At 45.6% G+C, this 20773-nt stretch overlaps 1 protein-coding gene across 3 annotated transcripts in view; it reads left to right on the top strand.

Annotated features, from left to right (window-relative positions):
• NRG2 (neuregulin 2) overlaps window positions 1-20773 on the top strand; it is a 174863-nt gene that overhangs the window by 132230 nt on the left and 21860 nt on the right. For 2 of the 3 annotated variants that reach the window (XM_075442267.1, XM_075442268.1), the window contains 2 exons: window positions 6512-6632; window positions 17720-17778. In XM_075442267.1, coding sequence (XP_075298382.1) covers window positions 6512-6632; window positions 17720-17778 — 180 coding nt within the window. Of the gene's footprint in view, window positions 1-6511; window positions 6633-17390; window positions 17468-17719; window positions 17779-20773 lie in introns of all 3 variants that reach the window. The other variant, XM_075442269.1, reaches the window with a different exon arrangement.

Consider the following 20773-nt stretch of genomic DNA (forward strand, 5'->3'; position numbering starts at 1 on the left):
AAGAGTGTCCAGGCAGCCCAGAGCACCAGCAGAACAGGCAGAAGTCAGTCCACCAACGATCATGCGGACAGACCAGTTTTCAGTATTACACTAAAAATAAGTCCTGGTGTGGCCTTTGCTCAGATAATTTAAAATCCACAGCTGGAGGTGTGGTTGGTAATTGAGTGGAGCCTGCACACACACAGGCATGGTACCTTGAGGTGTACGTGTTGGAGATCTCGCTGTCAGTCTGCAGAGAGTTCTGTGTTGTGCCTGTCTGCTATCAAGTCTCAGTCATTGCGTATTTTGCATGCTGTGTATTTTTTAAGTAGGCATCACATCTGCTACTCTAGATGTGATGTAAAGACAGGCCATTGTGACTCTAAAGGCAAAGATGGGCAGTATGGAGTGAAGCACAGGATGGAGGCTGATGTCCCCTGGAAGAACTGAGGCTGTAAGCTCACTGTTCAGAGCAGGAGGCTGCGTACCAGGAGATCTGCTCTGCCTGACTCCATCGTGTGATCCTGTCATGTTGCTTCACTTCTTGGGCTTCAGCTGTCCCACCTGAAAAGCATTCATGCTGGCACTAGCCCTGCAAAAGGCTTTTTATGTTGTTGAACATGATCCCTTATTGACGTTGCTGCTACTACAATTGATGATGGGGATTTGGGAAAATGAAATGCTGTGGTGCTAACAAACACATGCATTTTGGGACCCTTGTGGTAGAGAAAAGCATAGGAAAGGCTCCTTCATAAAGCTGGAGAGATCAGCCTGGAGGAGCAACTAGAAGCTTTATAATAACAGAGGACTTGCCCCTGCAGTAGCTACCTATCCTATGCAAAGAGGCAGCCCCTTGGCACTCAGAAACCTTTAAGCTTGCTCCTCAGCGAAACACCTGAACAGTGTAGATGGGAGACAGGTGAAGTGCTGCCTGTGTTGTTTTGATCAGCAATATCTGGTGCTCTGAGGTGAGCGTCCTGTAGTCTGGCGTCTGTATTTTGGGATGAACTTCTAGTCTGCAGCTATTGATCCTCCTGATCCCCTCAGGAACTGGGAACATATCTATTTCAATAAAATGCAGGGGTGAATAATGGATCATTTCCAAATGAATAAACACATAGTAGCAGAATTTTTATTAGCTCCAGACTTCCCAGTCTGTTGCCAGGTGAGCCCCAGTCTGCACAGGCCCTTCTGATTTTGTGTACAGATAGCAGCAGTGAACATCCAGCCTCTGTTCAGCTTTATTAAAAGAAGAGAGTGTCATACCAGGTGTACAGAAATCTGTCACAGAGAGAATGATTAGGATCAACAGCCCCTCTGTGTATTAATCAGTGTAAATCATGGATCTAGTGTGTCTTGCGCCAGGATCACAGTGCTGCACCTAAGGAACAGCTTGGCCAGACACCTTCTCAGCCATGTTCTTCTGACAAACAGTTGGATGAACTCAGTTGAGAAGAACCTCAGCAATTCTGTGTTTTATCAGCAAGTACATGAGGCATATACAGAGCAGGCAATTTGTATACACTCTCCAACCAGCTGAGTTCATCTGTCTAACTGAATGTCTAAATATTGAGAGAATGAAGTGTCTGTACTCTATGAACCCACCAGTCAAAGTTATTTATAAAAAAAGAAGCAGCAAAACTATCACTGTCTCCCTGCTCTCCTCGACAGTAGCTGTAGTTTGTGAAAAATTAACTAGAATTTATAGTCCAAGCTGCATTAATTAACTCTTTGCAAGGGGAGCTTTTCACCAGATTCCTGAGAACAGGCTGGTGAGCTGTCTGCAAAGGTTACATGATGTGCATGCTAGGAATTGTGTAAGAATTCCTGCACAATAATTAATGACCTTTCTGTGTAGATGGATTGTGTGAAGGGAAGTCCACATAGCAATATCATGGCCCATGGCTCTCCTCTCTGTTGCCCTGCTGTTGATGTTAGTCCTGAATAATCTTGGCATGCAGTGGAAAGTAGACACTCTAAATTATTACAATACTCTGAATCTCTTGTGTTTATGCTGCGCTATCCTCACTGACTGGGACAGCAAAAATAAAAAGTGGCTTCAGATCTTTTGCAATGACATCCATCAAGAGGCAGCCCTCCTTTCCCTGTCCTGACCTCCTTATTCCCTTCTGCTTTGTTCTCAGCCCTGGGACTGAGACCAGCTGGAGGTCTGACTTACTGATGGGTGAGCTGCTCCAGGCCTTCTTCCACCTTGCGGGAGCTTTGTGACCAGTTTGCCTGTGTGTTTGCAGAGGACCCTGTCTCAGGAGGCCTTGCTTATTCCCACTGGTCTAATTTCACCATTTATTTTATGTAGCTTGCCCCATGCACACTCCCTGTTTCCTGCTTTTAATTCATTGAAGTACCTGGGGAGGCAGTCAGTATATGACTGATGTTACTGCACAAATCCCCTCATCATCTTCCACTGCCTTCACTTGAGTGCCTTTCCACCCAGATTGCAGCTAGGACCTAAAACTACTCCCTTGCTTGTTCAGATCTCTATTTATCTCAGCACAGGACAGTTAAGGGGGGGATGATCTCTATTTTTCCTAATACAAGAGCCAGGAAGGGGCAGTTCTAAAAGAAGTAAACAGAGATGTGTCATTGCACACAGTGTAAGTAACACTGAAGCTCTTGTCACAAATATTGTGGATGCCACAAGATTAGATTTGTTCAAACAGCAATTAGACACATTCATGTAAGAGAAATCCATCAAAGGCTATCAAGTGTAAAGACACTGCAGCTGATTTAGGTTGTCTCTGAGCTCCTCATCCTAGATGGCCAAAGGAAAATTATTGTATGCTCATGCTGAGCTTCTTCCTTAATCATTGCCTATTGGCCACTGTCAGAGACAAGATAGGGCTCTGGTTTGACCAGTAGTTCTCAGCTTATAGCCTTATAATAGCCTGTATTTCATGACACTCTCTTCTCAACAGGGAACTGGGCTGACTGCCTCTTTTTGTAGCATTTGCTACATCTCTGCTGCTAACAAATGGACCATAGTACTACGATTCCATGATTCAGTTATAAAACACTTTGTGCTTCTTTGGAACAAAAGTCATGGTACTTGCAGAAAACAGGATTTAAAAGACAACAAGGTTAACAAGATGCTTGTGGGAGAACTGATTAACCACGTATTTTTCTGACAGGCATAGCTCTGTTGACAACTCGATTTCTAGAAGTGCACAACATGCATGTTGCAAGCCTCATTCATGTCAGTCTCTTTTTTATTTGTTAAAAAGGAACATAATTGTTCATATGGGATGAAAATCCCACGCAATCTCTAGCTGGTCACCACTGTAATCCGCTCTGGTATCACAACATCACATAGCACTACATCTTCCCATCCACCTTTTCTGGTGGAAAGGGTACCTTTTCATGTGAGATGTTTTCTGTGGGGAGGTTTCTGGGCTCTGTTTTTATTTCTCCCTCCATTCTTTTCTTTTACTGTGGGGAAGGCTTGCTCCAGAATCCTTTCCTGTAGGATTTATGATGTGAGACCTAGCGAGATGGATAGTTTTCCTTGCTAGCAACTGGTACATTTGATGGTTGCAGGGGTGACGGCTTCCTGCAGGCTGTGCTTGTTCTTCATCCATGTGCCATTCAGTTTGCACCGGTGCTTTGGTTCACGAAGTTTCAGTGCTCCCTAATCTGATACCATACTTGCAGCTTTAGCAGAGGCCTGTTCACTGTGCAGTTTTAAGGTACTTCACTAAAAACCTGCAAGCACTCCAAACCAAAGGCTGCCCTGCAAGCGACTTTCAGCAGCTCCCGTGCTGTGTGCTGGCCAGGCAGTACTCAGGGACTGTTTGAAGGGACAGCGGCTGTCTTCTCTGTACCTGCTCCCCTGCAATTTTCACACTTCTCTGGCAGGCCCTTGCTTGCTCTGCCGCTGCTTCTGCCTCCACATTACTGGCCCAGCCAGACCCAAGAGAGCTGCAAAATAAAGCAGGCATCTCCTACTAGCCCAGCAGCCTACACAACCTGCAGCTTCTCGTGCACATGCATAGAGAAACCTGTGCACAGCCTGGCTCCGACTGCATTTTGGGACACAGCTGCAAGCTGCCAGGCTAGGTTTTATTTTCATGCTCATTTTTTAAATGGCATTTGTTGTTAAGGCTTGGTTTAAGTGGCTGGGTCTAGCTAAAGGAAAGACTTTGCAAAGAAAGTCCAGGTGCTATCATACATGGTTAAAGCTCCTCTGTCTTGAACCCACACCTCTCCACTTGCCTTAGAAGAAATATGCTACTATCTCATGAAGGTGTAAATTACTCACACTTGTTACAAAGTCATTATGATGACTTTGGCTTCTAGTTCCCATTAATCTTAACTGGAAGGGAGTGTTGAATGTCCCTACAGATGTTTGGGAGTTTTCATATTTGAGGGTTTTTTCACAAGGACTTTGGTGTCTTGGTGAAATCATTGTCTGTCCTAAAACCCAGCATATGCTCCAGTATGTGTACACTGCTCTGCACATTTGGCTCCCTGCTGGCTAGTGTTATGTGACCTAGGACAGGAACAGCTATTTGCTGTCCCAGGGCCATATGCATTTTCAGTCTTTCCTGAGTATTTGCCACGTCTTGTTTGCAGAGCACTTTGGGACAACGTGCTCTGCCCTGAACAGCTGTGAAAAGACAACCCCAGAGACAATGGTTATTCAAGGCAAAGCACAGAAATAGCTCTGCTTGGTGCACAGCCTTGGCTCTGTCAGACAGTGGAAGGCATTGACTTCCCTATGGGAACAGAAGAAAATGGGGTTGGACAATGCATTGGCTCAAGCAAAATGAACAATAAGCTTGGTTGGCTCTGCCTCCAGCAGCGTGCAGGTAACAGTGTGACCTACTCCTGCTGTGCACAGCCTGATGAGCAAACTCCTCATTCAGAGGAGTGTGGACCCCATGCAGTCAGAGACAGTGTAAAAGCAAGAGAGCCCAAATAATCTTCTTCAGCTGCTGATGTGCCAAGCATCACCAAAATGCAAGAAGTTTCACAGGATGCTTGGAGCCCTTCTTTACATGTGAGAGCCTGGACATGCCCATCATGCACTGGTCTGGAGCCGAAGAGTAACAACAGAAACCTTGGCTCTGGAGGTGTGGGCTGCAGCTGGAGGCATCAGGGCAGGCACTCGTGGCAGCCTCTGAGCCTGCTGTGGAGGTGGGATGGGCACAGGGGCTGCCCAAGATGTGGGGAGCAGCCCTGGCTCCCGCCGGGGCAGGCTCTGGCATGCCTTGCTGCTTCTCCTGTGGTTCCGACTAGCTCCTGCCTGGGGCTCTGGCTCCAGCCTTCTTCCTCGAATTCTGCGTCAATGAGGTGTTACGTCTTCAGTGACTGGTCTGAAGTCACTAACCTCTCCGTGAGGTTCGTTCATACTTTGGAAAACAGGATGGAGGAGGGTATCTCCTCAGAAACCTCAGGTACAGCATAAAAGGCACTGGAAAGTAGGTAGTAGCCACACTGTTGGAGATGTAACTGTGTTAGGGTATAAGCAAGGTGTGTAGTCCAGGAAGGGGGACTATCTGTAGTGAGATTAAACATTCAGTTGGAAAAAGCAGATGGTTTTGAGTGCCCAGACCACTTTCACTTACATCAATATGGGTCTGCATTCCCCAAAGCTGGTCTGCTTTTGTAACCTGTATCAGTTACTCTAACCAAAGGTTTTTCCCTTCCTAGAAGCCTTTATCTTGCCTGTGGAGACTGTTTTGGGCTGTAAGTTTGCCTGAGTCATTCAGAGATGGGAATTGCGGTGAAATTCTGCAGAGTACCATCAGTTTTGTTTGTGCTTTACATGGCTGGAAAGCTTTTCTCCAGAAAGAAATTTGGATTTGGAAAAGCATCTGTATCCCAGGAAACTTGAGTCGTGCTGACTGCCTTCCTCTTAGCACAGACCAGAGCTGACTGATTTCTACTGCAGAACTTGTGCCTGATCTCTTGAGGCAACCCCACTGGGACATGACAGAGAAATGCTCAGAAAGAGGGGAGGGAGAGATGGAGCTGTTCTTAATTGCACTGGACCTGTGCTGGGGACAAAATAAGGGCACTTGCTTCTGGCTTCCTCCAAGAGATGTGGAGCAATGAAATGTCCGTTGTGGTATCTCTGGATCTGGGTCAAAAATCATGATGCAAATCAGGCCTCAGCAGCATGCCATCATGACTCTGTGACTCTGCAGCACCTCCTGCCTGCCCGCTGGTGTAGGGTTGCATGTGTAAGGGGAGGGCAGGAGAGGTGGGAAAGGGACACTTTTCCCTACAGCTTGCCAAAACGATGATCTTGCCCTGACATGCTGGGTGCTTAGAGGGAGGCATGTCCTCAACTCAATCACATGGCCACTTATGCTAGGACAGGAAAGGTCAAGTCACAGCCCAAAGACATGGAGAGGTGAAGGTAGGTCTAAAGGCACAGACTGAAGTTTGTAGCTTTGCAGTTTTTACTTTGGCAAATGAACTAGTTGAAAATCATCTAAGAGAACAGAATTGCTCAACAAAGGAAATAACAATATATCCTTTTTGTGTGTGTTTTTTTGTTTCCCTGCAGTAACCACAACTCTCTCCTCCTGGTCTGGGCATGCTAGAAAATGCAATGAAACGGCCAAGTCTTATTGTGTAAATGGTGGGGTATGCTACTACATCGAGGGGATTAACCAGCTGTCTTGCAAGTAAGTGAGTGCAGTTCTTGTGTCAGTACGGAAATTACTTGGCTGGGGGAAAGAAGACCTCTGTCCAACTGCCAGAGGACGGGTAGCTCTGAAATTTTCCTGGCAATTGCAGTTTGAGCTGTGAGTTGAGTTCAGAAATGGAGACTGGAGGGGTCGGGGTTGGGGGAGGTGGTTTCATATTTTCTTTTTTGTGTGAGTGTCACTGTTCACTTTTCCTGACTCTTTCTCTAAGAATATGCTTGTCCTGGCTGTTTCCTTTCCCTTTCTTCCCTCTCTCCTCTGCAGCCACAGGGAAGGTTGGGTCCCTTTTGCCCTCCCTGATCTAGTCAAAGCTCTGCATCCCCGGCTGACACACCTTCCCCTCCAAGCAGAGGGGCTTTCCCCAGTGCACAGCCACCTTCCTCCTCCATGACTGGAGGGGGTCCCTTGCTGAGGCCTGCCTCTTACCTCTCCCATCTGCACCTCAGCGTCCCAGAAGCAGGTTTAGCATACAGCTGTTCACCACTCTGTGCCACTTTGTGGCAGGGTTTGGGCTGTTTATTCCTCCCCTTCAAAAAAGCCTGCGGAATAACCCAAGGAGACATATTAAGTTATCCTTAAAATTAAATTTCTTGGAGAGGTTAAGGTGGAGCTGGATAGTTCGAGGCATGTGGAATGGGATGTGAGACCTTTTCACCAGTGGTTCAAATCTGTCACAGCCAGCAAGGCCAATAGCATCTCACAGCTCACCTTCCTAGCCTAATGGGGACCGTGAATGAAAAGTGCAGTCTAATTGCTGCTGGAGATGTAGGTACCCAAAGCATACCTGTACTGGCCCCCAGGCTCCTGCGGAGTGAACATGAGGTGGTGCTCTTGGTGTGTATTAGCTGAGCAGATGCAGTCAGCTTCTGAGCTCACCTGGGGATCCAGGCATCACTGTGCCCAGCTCAGAGAAGCCTAGAGCTGACTATTTTATCTCTGCATGGCCCAGAGACCGCTCTGTGGAGACACACAGCCAAAGGTATTCACATCTGTGGATGTTAACCTAGTACCACGGCTTCTACATGGTGTGATGCTCACTAGACACCGCAGCTCCTCAGGCCTTGAAGGATGCATCTGAGCAGAAATATCACCGCTTTTGGAAGGGCTGTGAGCTGGATTACGCTTAGTACAACTCCTCCCTTCTCCCAGTACTCCTTTGTTATGGCAGGGAGCAGTAGGAAAGACCATGTGGAAATGCATTCTGCTGAGCTCCTGTGCTCTCACTTTCCAATGCAGGATCAGCTGTGGTGGGAAGAACATAGGATGAACAGCATCTTCCAGTTCTCCCAGGTTTGCCCCTTCAAACATGGAAAGAGCCATATAGGACAGAAACCACATGCTGTGGTCCTCCACATTTCCCATGTGCACGAAGTGAGAACAGCCCTTCCTTGTACACCACAGACCTCTGCTTTAGGCTGGTTGTCTCTACCATTGGCTGCTTGGTGGCACTGTAAGTTCATCTTGCCAGTGTTCCGCATAGAAAACATGAAGGAAGCCCCATATGATGAATCAAAGTCACAGCCACTATTCTGGTGTAGCTGTAGCCCCAGGAAGCCCCAGCAGTTCCACTCTTTCCATGCCAGGTAGAGCTCAACCTTTGGAGCCTGGAGGAATGTGTGAATCTCTATCTGTAAGCAATGTGGTGGTGCTGAAAGCATAGATCTCAAGGCTATTTCTTTTGGGAACAACTTGAATCCAGATCAAGACTTTTCAAATCGGATCAATTTCTAATTACAGTAAGAGTTTCCTGAACTCCTGCCATATGCAGTTATAATGGTAAGGCTCCTTTATTCCTAATGAAGGGTACACATGGTAGTTATCATGTGTCTTCAACAGATAGACTATTTTAACCAAAGTAATTCCAGCCTTGCGAAGAAACAGTCTACCTTCAAAGCAGGCTGCTGTGATAGCTGATGAACAGAGAAGCAGCTCAGTGATGGATTCCATTAAGATTTTATGTGCCATACGAAACAGATATAATTATTTTATTTCATCTGAAAGCCTTATTTCTTTACTTGCAGATGGTAAAATGATTTCATTTTCTGAGTCCCAAGGTACCAACTGCTAAAACCAGATGGGAGTTGAATGGGTGTATATGGAAGGGCAGCAAATTGTTAACCAAAAGGAGGTGCTTTGAAGGTCTGCACTGTCACTATTCATCTGCCAGAAAAGACAGTTCTGTGTTAACAGGAACCCAGGGAACCAAGTGCCTTTTGCACAGTAAAGTAATTTCTGATCTTACTGCTTGAGGAGGTATCTGGATGTTCATTCTCCTTGGGGGTTCTTATCATTAAATAATTGTCTGAAGATAAGAAATCCTGACTTTTGAAGTGGTATAGCTTTAGAGTTTCTGGACTCTAAAAGGCAACATTTAGTTATTGAGGAATGCAGAAGCATTTGAACTGAACTTAGTATTTCCCATAAAATGGCTTTCCCAATAACGTGGATGATTGGGGAAGACTGATGATGGATAAATGGACTCCACATTTGCCTGCCTGCAAACTAGCAAAATGCTGAAATGTTTCACAACTTCCTCACTGCACCAAGACAGATCTGCTGCTGTGATTTGTGAAAGATACAATGATACAGATTCAGAGGAGAAACTAGAGGAAGAGAAGATGCTGGCTTTGACCTGCATTTCTGGACTCTGTAACATGGGAGCCAGCGTTGGTCCTTCAGCTATACCATGCCTCTGAGATGTGAACATGGAGGAGATTGATAGGTTCTTCTGCGCACAACCTCTTAAAATGCCTTGGAGATCAAACAAAAGCTACGTGAGCATCTTGAGCCGAGAACAACACATGTTCATGCACTGTTCCCTCTTGGCTATTGGGGGTGTCTTCTGACACCGTGTGCCAGCTTTCAGTCCTCCTTCACTGAGTGCTAAGAAGATTCTAACACCCCGGCACCTGTGTAACGTTACCAGCTTGTCCAATACCAGCTATCAGAAAACAGAATTATAGAGTGTTCTTGCTCACTATCTGCCACCATCCTGTAATAAGGTTCCTGGAGTGCATGTTGTTTTTTGCAGCTGTCCACAAGCACAGGAGATCCTTCCTGTTAATGTTACCCCGGGAACTCTGGAGCAAAAAGAGCAGATGGCTTCTCAAATGATTTCTTCTCCTGAAGTGGCTCATACTTGATTTGTTACAGATATCACCTAAATTGGCAGCTGGCCTTTTATTATTATTTTTTAACAGGCTTCCTAGAAACCTGTTCCTCCTGGTCTTTTAAATTCTGGGGAAAAAACTGTTTGCCTGTAAACACAATTCCTCCATCCCTTTTCAATATACTTATCTATACCTTGGACAATTAGTTTTCTTCACTGGGGAAGAGCCCAGAGCGGACTTGGAGCTGTTCCAGAAATTGTGCCTTTTTTGGATTGTGTGCTTACCTAATTTTGTCCTTAATTTGGAGTAAATTCTACACTAGTAGACACTAGTAAATTCTATTGGCAAAGGAAACCCGAATATGATACAATCTGTGATGTTATCCTGACTTTGCAAACAAACCACCTGGAAGTTAGATGGGAGAAGTTTCATTTGCCTCAGATTTTCTGCAAATTCTCCACGTAAACCCAGGAAACAACTGAGCCACACACAATAGAATTGACTCAACAGCCCTAGGAAATTGAAAAGCCCCAGGCTTTTGCTGACAGGAAGAATTTCTTGACCCTTCTCTAGACCATTTTGACCTTACAAGTTGGACTGGTTCCTCACCATACCTGTAAGGAATTGGCGAGTTTGAGCAGAGCAAATTCAGTACCTGCAGAAGGGATGCACACAAACAAGTCTCAAGACCTTGAGCTGGGCTGGGACACAGAAGAGTAGTAACTGGTTTGTTGTGTCCAGCTGAATGTAGCACTTGAGATGGCTAGCAGCCTCTGATCTTGGGTCTGCCTTGGTCCTGGAGCCCATTGGGTTCTTGGCACAACTTAGAGCAATTTGAGGCTGCTCTAATTTTTTATTGCTGTGTGCCATGCCCCATGGGGTTGTGCTAGAATGTGTATCACAGAAGAAATACTCTTCTTCCCAGTTAGGTCTTGGCACATGTTATCTACCATTGGGGGTCTTCCCAGCCAATCAAAGAAACAAAGCCAAGTCTCATCACTGCACAGTCCTTCTTCCCGCTCAAAGGCACTTTGTGACTCTTCTGTGTTGTTGATTTAATCAAAGTGGCTGCTACCCTGGGCCAGGTTTTTCTTAAATTTCATGGGATCAGAAGACTTAAAGAGCAACATCCTCCCACCATATTTGACTGGTTGTGCTTGCAAGAGTCAGGCTGAAGGATTTACAAACACTGACAGATAAACAGACTCTCTGCATTTAGGCTGATAGCGTTGCATTATGTGAGTGAAGTCAGTGGCCTAGAGGACCTCAGACAAAAAGTGAAAGTCAAGGAGAGAATAAAAAACAAAACAAAGCAAAACAGAAAAGTTCAATTCACTTTTAAACTAGCTGATGCATGCAAATCACCAATTTAAAAAATTACATGTTCACTTCCTAGAAGCCCATTTGCTTACCTCCTCCATGTATATTGTTTCCTGCAGATTTTCCCGGGAAAGGGGAAAGATTGGTCTGAAGGGTTAGCCGCATTGCCAGCTCCCCTGTGCTTTTCCAGAGCACCATTCAAAGGGGTGAACATCAGGCTGATCTCTTACAGCCATGATCCTCCTTGCAGCACAGCTTGCTCAGCTCCCCTGTGGTGTTAGAAGCTATGCCATCCCTCTCAATGACTCTGCTGATTTGGTCAGCACAAGTTACGCATTGCACAGCCACAAGTATGTCACTTTTCTGTGGACTTATGTGCAGTTCTGTGGGGAGATGTTGCAATGTCCTTGGAAATGAAGAGCCCACAGTGTTGAGCTAGGGGTGAAAATCTCCACATCTTGTTCCAAATCTCCTGAACTAGCCAGGAATCAGTAGTTTTTGAATGCTGTTTATCTTGGATGAAAGGATCAGGTATTTTGGGGGTTCAAGTAGCGTGTCTATGCATTCTGTTCAATGCATCCTTTTTAATGCACGTATAACTATAGCAGACCCTGCAGAAACATCAGCATGTGGAAGCTAATCCTGCAACTGAGTTTCGGTGAAGACAACAGCGCAGATCCTGCTGAGCTCCCACAGCTCAGTTGAAGCTGTGCTGTTGTCTTCACTGAGCCCAGAAGTGGGTGTCCCAGCGGTTTGGACTCTACTATACAGCAAACATGCCTTGATCAGCTGCTCTGGATAAGGCCTCTGTATTTATTCTGGTTGCTTTCTTTTCTTCCCATCAGCAGTTTTGTGGAGTGCAGCCTTTTATGGCTCTCCAGAACCTGATCATCTGGGACTGGTCAGGGGACAATGACAGAACTGTCTTCTTTTTCAGCCATTTGCACAAATAAGCAACATGCTTGAAACATTTATCCATTATCTTATATCAGTGCATTGTGTCCTTCTGCTACAGCTTCTCCTCATCCCATTATTTTGAAGCACCTGCTTGTTCACATTCTTCTGTAACATGGATTGCATGAGAGCTACCAAATTTGGCATACTTTAATTATGATCTGGGTGAATAAAGAAAATGTGCCAACCCTTGCAAGATTTAATCAACAGCTGGGCAGAAAAAGTTTTGCTTCCAGCAGGAACATTATGATAATGATGTTATTATTTAATAGTAGCAAATAATCAACAATAATTATTGCTCTGCCCTGACATAGGGCAAAAAGATCAAATTTTGTTAATTTTCTTAAATAAGTGCTCTGCAAACAACATAGAAAAGGGTCATTCAAACCATTTTGGTTTATACTTTTTGAGATGCTTTATTTGGCTGATCATCTTACTGCATTTTTTTTTGCCGTGTAAATATTTAACTGCAATTTATCCTGAAACCAAGAGCAGAACTTGGTGAATGTTTTCAAAATGGGATAAAAAAAAATTCACTGACTTGTTCAAAATTGAAATAATTGAACATTTTCCAGAAGCAACAGAATCTGGAAAGAAAAATCACGGACTAGTTTTATCGATGTCATTTACACGTAGCAAATTTTCAGATGTGGCAATGTTTTTTCAGTTTTCATGCACCTGCTTAGGCACAGAAGGATGGAGTTAAGCAAGAGCAGTCTTCGGGGTTCTCCACACAGGCTAGAGAGGGGACAGAGTACTGTCTGCAAGAGGTTGGTGCAGCCTTGTACTTTCCAAAGACCATTCCTACAGACACAGCATTGTCCACCTGTCTTGGCCTTTGAGCAGAGACATGTTGGACCTCCGTGGCACCAGGGAGTGGACCAGGAATTCCAAAGGTAATATTTACAGGAATAGTCCACCACCTGTGTAGTCACAGCAAGAGCTTTCCAAAGGAGGATGGACTCTGTTTTGCTGGGATAGCCAGCAAAATCTTCTTGACTAGGGCCAAACGTCCAAGAATAAGGTTGCCACGACCAAAGACTATCTCATGGCTCTCAAATTTAGTGAACCCTAAATTTCAGGTATGTCCCTCAGGCCATTTTCTTGACCACTGAAGACCAGCTGCCCAGAAGTCCTTACCACAGCCAGCACATTCTGCGTGCAGAAGGGATGCTTTTCATTGTTGTTCCTGTCCAGACTGGGAGACTCATGTGCCATGCACACTGAAAATTTCTTTCCTAGAAGTCACGTCTGGAACCATAGTAATAAATAACCAATCATCTTCACCAGCCTAGAAGTATGAGACAGCTCAGAAACTAGGAGCCATGAGTACTGCATGTTTTCAAAGGTCTCCTGGTCACTGTTGCTACCAGAAGCCTTGCTTATGAGGAATCGGGACTCAGGGACGCCGGAGGAGCACGTGTGTCTTGTCAGCTTGTATGTTAGCTTGGGAAGTAACAGAAGGTTCTCATGTTTATGAGGGCTACTTTTCTGTCTCTTTTCCTAGTGCTGATTCATGAGTAACTAAACATGAAAAGCCTGAGCTATTCTAGACACAGAGAAGAGAGTTATCCACTGCTTTCTGTCTAGAAACCTCTTCTCCCCACCCACACTAGGCTGACTGCAGAGATCTGAAGATGGGCGATATGGTAGCTGTCATGGCATCAAAGCTTCTTTGACACTTTTCTGTTTTGCGTTTTCACTTCTCACCAATTTCTTTCTCTGGGTTTTTATTTCCTTTCACCAGTTTTTACGTAATTTTCAGTCTTTGCTTCATGGCATGCAGCTTCAGTCACACTGAAGTTCCAGCCTTGGCTGACCTCTCTCAAATGTGTGCCTGAGATAATTTTAGCTCCTTTCAGATGAAGCACCCCTTTTTGAGGTGGGTAGGATATTTGTTTCATTAAGCAGCACCCTTGAGGCCCTTCAGTGTGCTTACAACATACATGGCATCTCAGATCCCAGACAAATGGGCAACACGTTGCAAGCTAAACTGGATACCCTTGAAGACTCTGTGAAAAAGTTTATGACTTTATCAGTGGCAATGAATAAACTTCAAAAAGGATTGGGAAGACACCTACCATTTTGGATGCCTTGTTCAAATCCCAGTGCAATCGCCTAAAGGTTTCTTCAAAGTCATGCTTCCCTAGAGCTGTCCTTGTGAGTCTGCATCACCCAGCTGCCTCAGGTTTGTGCTCTTTTATTGCCAACTAGGCATTTTCTTCACTGCACTGCACAGAACCAGCTTCCTCTGTTTCATCACGGGGAAGGTCAACAGGACTCACATCTGATGGTAAACCCTTGGGCCGGACTTCCCTTGGGAGCTGGCTGGGCTCCCTGGTATTGAACCAACATTACTGGTACGTCTCCCTTTCCTGTGTTCCAAGATGAATGTACAAGAATGAGAAAAGAGGCTGAATTTTTCAAAGATATTTGCCTGACCAGGAAGTCAAACTTCCAGTTTCAAAAGTGACTTGGATACTGAGAAACTTACATGTATGACTACGGAGTTCAGTGAAGCCTCATGCAGAGCCATGCACTTAGGTTCTCCCCGAGCAGTTCACGGTGCACAAATAGCCCAGCACACTCCTGCATGGAGGTGTTAGCTCAGGTCCAAAAACCAGATGCTTTGTAGCAAGGAAAATAGGTTTGGTCATGGGCAGTCAGGGTGCACCAGCTTTTTTGCTCAGTGCAGACCTACCAAAACTGCAGTGAAAACCAGCAAGAAATCAAGTGCCAAAGCCATGTCAGTCATGGAGGGCCTTCCAAAGCTTTCTTCTGCGAGAGGGACAGCAGGAGAAATGTCCCCTGGACATGGGGCAGCCTGCCTTGGAGAACTGGGAAATGCATTCTTTAGGGGAAAAATGGGCAGGTTTGGAGCTGTGGAGGTGTTGAGGTGGAGAAGGACAGTAGATGGGATGGAGAGATTATGCCGCCTTTTATTGGCTATGTCTTCTCCTTGGATCACGCTGGATTCAGAGGTGCATCTGCAGGTCCCGTGTAGGCATCCAGCACCCAGCGCTGAGGCTCAGGCTACCTGTGGAATACCAGCAGGTTGTCCCATAGATGGATGGCCTCCTTTGGGAGCCTGTGGCAGTGGTGTATCAGTGTGTCAGCAAATGCCTCAGCCTTCCCCCTTGGGAGTGTTAATGCAGGTCTCCAGCTAGGGATTAGACGTCTATGCACTGGGGGAATGGCACCAGCCATGTACATCACCACAGCTGGGAGATCTTTACACTTTGTCCTGCCTTGTGCCCAGTCACCTGGTGCCTCTTCAAGTCCTCCCCCAGACCTCAGCTGAATCTCACCTCTCCCATTTGGAGAGGAGCCCTCCAGTTTGTAGAAGTCTGTATCCTTGCAAGCCTCACAGATGGGCTGGTGTACCCTTGGTCTGTACAGGTGGTGCAGGTGCTGAGAGCCCCTAGCACTCCCTCAAATGTTGTGATTTCTACCTACTGGCTTAGGTCAGTGTTTGTCCATGGTGAGGGAAAACTATTAAAAATCAAGGTTTCCTGGTCCTAACGAATAGGGAAGACTTCTCTAATTTCTACCTCTTCCCCCCAAGGGAACTAAATAGTTGCTGAGAAAACCTGTCTGTGTTCCCTTAAGCAAGTAGAGAAAAGCAGGAATTCGTCTCTCTTCATGACTTTATTTTATTGCCACAGGAGTTGTATGTCTGTAAAATACCATCTAAACATAAATCTGTCAAGAACAACAAAAGCTGCCATAGCCCTTGAGCAACAGTACAGAACTAATCTGCCAACAAGCTTTGGAACTACAAAGCTTTGGTCATATTAAACATCAAAGCCATCCCTTCCTCATCCCCTTTGCTGTGTCCGTGGACTGGGAGCAAGCATTAGTGTACCTTTGGGAGGCACGACAGGGTGAGATCTGCACTGTCTGCATGGGGCTGGCAGTGAGCATGTGGGACCTGGACCTGGATATGGACCTATCCCACTTCACCCCACCACATGTGCAGGTAGGGACCATTTGCCTGACACTGTGCTGAGGCTGCTCCAGCTGCTTGCTGTCCTTTGCAGTGGACCAACAGGGAGCTAAGCCATTGGCCTCAAGCTCAGGCCTCTGGTCCACGTGCTTTTTGCTGAGGTGTCTTTCAGTCCCTTCTTTGTTGACCAGCTGGGTTCTGATGAACACTAAGGGACAGTGTGATCTTGTGGTTACAGCTGAGAGCGAGGAAGGTCTGATGTCTATGAGGCACAGAACCTGCAGCCCCACTTACACCAGGAAGCTGGAAAACAGATGTTAAGATGCCAGCTGTAATGATAAAACTTTCTTAAGCCCAGAGGAGGGAGAGGTTGGTTGGGGAGTGAGGAAATGAGTTGTGGGACAGGCAGGTAACAGCTGGGACTTCAAGAAAGCTAGGGATAACTTTGAGGGACTATCCAGGGAGGCCAGAAGAAAAGATGTGTAGTGAGAGAGAGATAAGAACCTGGAGAACAAATGTTTGACCACCCATAGCTGAGATCCCATCGATTCCCAGGTTCACGCACAGCTCTTTCAGGTCACATTGCAGAGTGTGCAGGTGCCGCTGCACTGTACGTGGTTCAGCACTTCCCGCTGCACCCCTGCCCATGTTCCCGTGCTCCCCAAACCTGGCTCAGTCTGGGAGCTGCTCTGGGGAGCTTACTCATGAGCTGGTGCACATGTTTAGTGGCTCTCATCTGCAGGGTGCCATCCCTGCCACTGCAGCATCATCATAATGTATAACTGGTGACCCATGAGCTGGCATATCCCAGCTCATCATGTAACATTGATCAGGATAGCCTGAGAGAGCTTCGCAGCTGGACAACATGTGAGACCTGTTCAGTTCAGCCTTCTTCTCTGTCCCTTTCTCTCTGTTAACACAGAGACTCTGCACATGCTTTCTCTCTAACCGCCATGTAACTCTTTTCCCTTGAGCATCCTGTGGGTACTTCTGGGGTAATAAAGGGAAGATGCTTGCCATAGACAACACTCGCTGTCGCTTGAGCAGCTGCTCACCACTCTGTGGTGCCTTTTGCCAGTCTCATCTAGATAGCAGCTTCAAGGAGACTATCTGAAAGTAGCATCCAGTCCATCTCGATCTTCCTGCCAGCTGGTGCTTCTATCAGGTGAGAAGGAAGGAGGCAGGCAGAGGAGGAAAGGAGGGGGTTGGCTGGCTGCTTGAAGACCCAGGCCAAAAATAAAGCTGGAAGGCTGATGTTGCTGTTGCCTGGTTAAAGCAAATGGAAGAGTAAATATGCGCGTAAAGCCTTTATTTTTTCCATTCATCACAATGCACTTTTTATTTCTGACATTAGCCTCAAGAATGCTGCCAGACATGTTCTGTGATTTTTCCCCTTTTCCCCTCCAGATGTCCAAATGGATTCTTCGGACAAAGATGTTTGGAGAAACTGCCTTTGCGATTGTACATGCCAGATCCTAAACAAAGTATGTTTGAAGATAAAAAATGCACCACAGTACTTAAAACCTCCCGGGCACAGCAGTGGATGTAGAGTGGTCTAGGCAGGGATGGCTCTTGATGTCAGCTTTGGGCTAGGGCTTAGGGATGCAGGTAAGGGTGAAGGCTGAAAGCAGACAGATAGGAGTCGTGGAAGGGATCAGAAGAGGCCTCAGTTTGACCTGTTTGGGTGTCATTTTGCTATCTTGTTTCTGTCTTTCTGGTTTTCTTTCTTCCGGTAGGTGTCCGATCGAATTCACAGGAGACCGGTGTCAGCATTTCGCAATGGTCAGCTTCTCCAGTATGTCTCTTTCTACTTCTCTCTCTCCCCGGTTATTGTAGCTCTGTGTTGTATCCTTAAAGCAGGTTCTTCTGTTCTCCAAGAGCCCTCTTCCTGTCTTCTGCGCTCCCAGCTCTACTTGGCCGTGAGAGGAGCTGTGATCGTGTCCAGGAGAAGAATCAGGGCTCTTGTTATCTCCCTGTTTATTAGAATGACTTCTGCTTTCATTTCTGATTGAACTTAATGTTGCTTGCTCTTTTCACGCAAAATGCAAATAAGGCACAAGGTTATGTGGTGTGCTGTGTGAGAACAGCCTGTGTGATAAGCTATATCTGCTAGCATTACTGTCTCAAGAGGGACTATGTTATGCAGTGCAAGAGATGTACATTTTCCTATGACTCTTGCCAGTGGGTGTGTGAGTCCCTCTGTACCAACTGAGCAAACCACAGTGAGGGCTGTAATGAAATTCCCCCTGAGGTGAGATTGCATTTCTGTTTCCAGAAGCTAAATCAAGCATCAGTTGCTGTTCAGGTGAGATGGTTGCAGGCTGCCTTGGAGTCAGATGCTGGAGCATGCCCAGAGGGCTGGACAGGGCACACACCCACGTCTCGAGACCCAGAGGTCACGCTGATGGCTGCCACTGTCTCAGGGCTTCCCACACCTCAGTGCCATGCAGGATACAGGCTAAATCTGCTGACTGGAGATCTCAAACTGTATCCCTCCTGGACACAGAGGTCTTTCTGTCTCTCCTAGGGGGCTGGATAGCCTTGCATATGGGGTTGTATCCTTTAACACTGTATTCAGTGGGTGTAAATACCCTAAAGCCCTTGCATTTAGTTCTTCCCAGTTTCTAGTTTCCAGTTCCTACAGGTGCTAGGTCTCCAGAGACGCCTTGCCTCATAATTAGCTTATTTGTTCAAGGCAGATAATTTTTCTGGGTCCATGTTCAGACAGTGTCCCAGCATCAGTGGGATCCTGGTCTGGGTAAGGACTGAACTGAAAGGAGATGCTGTTACAGGGCAGGAAATCAGCCACGGTGACCCTCTGTGTGACCTATCCTGCCTCCATGCTGGCCGTTTGGACCACCACAAATGGTGGTTTTAAAAAGACCCACAAAAGGGTCTTAAATTGGTGTGAACCAGAGGAGAAATGCCTCTCCATGATGATTCCTTGATTGCCAGCACCCCATCTCCAACCACTCTGTAAGAAATCCTGCAGTGCCCATCCTGAACTGGCAATAGCAGGAGTCTCATTAGCACATGCTAATAGCTGGCAAGTGCTTGCATTAGGCTCCCTTCCACAGAGTATACTGACAAGATGCAAATAGGCTTTGTGAGGCCCTTGGGACAGCTTGATGTTTTTACACTGCCTTTTGTTCCACATTGGCTTCTAAAGTTGAAACCTCTATTGATTTATTCTTTCAGACAAAAACATCCAAGTAAGTTCTTTTTAAAATGACAAAACAAAATGTTCTGATTTGATCTTTAACCTGATACAAAACGGTTTCCTTTCTGCTTTTAAGTCCGTGGTGTCAGGGTCCCCAGCTGCAGACAACAGTGGGGTGCTCACCTGATGAAGTTGATGTGTAGTGTGTTTCATGAGGTGGTGTCCAACAGGCTTAAACATTATTGCTAACATGCTGCAAAACCGAAACGGGAGTGAAAATGAGTTTTATGTCAGGAAAATATCTTTTCAGAACATTAATGGCAAGAGTAAACAGCATATTTTTTTTCCCCCAGCCTGCAGAATCCAGCTTTTTATGGGAATGAGATTTGTTCAAATTTTATTCATGTGTTAGAGAAACAATGCCAACTTTAAAACTGACACATGTACATTTCTTTACTTCAGTTCTGCTTTAACGACAGGTTAGTAAGGCAAAAACAGCTTAAAAATCCAGGTTACCTGTCTGAACTTGGATAATATCATCTAAGAAGATGATTCATGTATTTTTATAGCAGTTTTCACTTTCAGGTCACAGTTGGGTAATATACATAGCAGCAACACTGCAGAAAAGAATGCACAACTTGCTGTTATTCTGAGACAGAAAGGCATTTCCCTTGAGTCCGGACTGTGCGAATGCTTACTTTCTACTTTAATCAATAATTAGGGCACAGTAGAAGTTGCTGTTGCTCTATAATTCACTCAGTGCTTTATCCCGTATGGGTTCTGACAGGTCAAAAGCTGAAATTATTAAATGAGGTTCAGGCATTTCCACAGGAAATAAAATAGTTCAGTCCTGATTCATATTTTGAGAATATTTCCAGCACTTGACAGAAACTTAAACAGTAAATAATGACACCTACACTGGTGTTGTTTTCAATGCATTTGGGGTATTTTAGGTTTTCAGGCCTAGAAAGGAGCCTTCTGATTCTTTAATAAGAATATTAAATATTACAATATGACTTCTATTAGGCATATCCCAGGGCTGAGTGAGAGTCTCTGCAGAGTGAAGTAAATTTAAGATGCTGTTCCATAAAGATATAACAGATGCTTCACTGAATTTGGGCCAGTGATGGAGGCGGTGCAGTACCCCAGCATCATGCCAGATGTTGTGTATCTATCTTCCTTCTGGGAGCAGCTTCCTATCTCACCTGTTTAAACCTTTATTCAGATTTTCATAGAATTGTAGAATGGTTTGGGTTGGGAGGGACCTTAAAGATCATCTCTTTCCAACCTCCCTGCCATGGGCAGGGACACCTTCCACTAGACCAGGTTGCTCGAAGCGCTGTCTAACCTGGCCTTGTTTTTTTGCACAGGTAAAACTTCCCATGTTCTTCAGGAGTTCAGGCTATCTTTGTCTATTTGACAGGTAGCCCTGGAGGTTTGTTTTGTCTGATTGTCCAAAAAACCTGCTGGACTACTGCAATTATAAAGATGAAAATTAGAATTATTTAGATAGTTTGTCTCTCATGTGATGTTTCCCTGTGTTGCTGTTACAATCATATGACCAAGTGCCTACTGCCAGACATTCTGGGTATATATCCTACTGCTTGAAAACAAAGGGGGAAAGTTAAAG

This window comes from Opisthocomus hoazin, chromosome 23 (assembly GCF_030867145.1).
Source record: "Opisthocomus hoazin isolate bOpiHoa1 chromosome 23, bOpiHoa1.hap1, whole genome shotgun sequence".
NCBI classification, from domain to species: Eukaryota; Metazoa; Chordata; class Aves; order Opisthocomiformes; family Opisthocomidae; genus Opisthocomus; species Opisthocomus hoazin.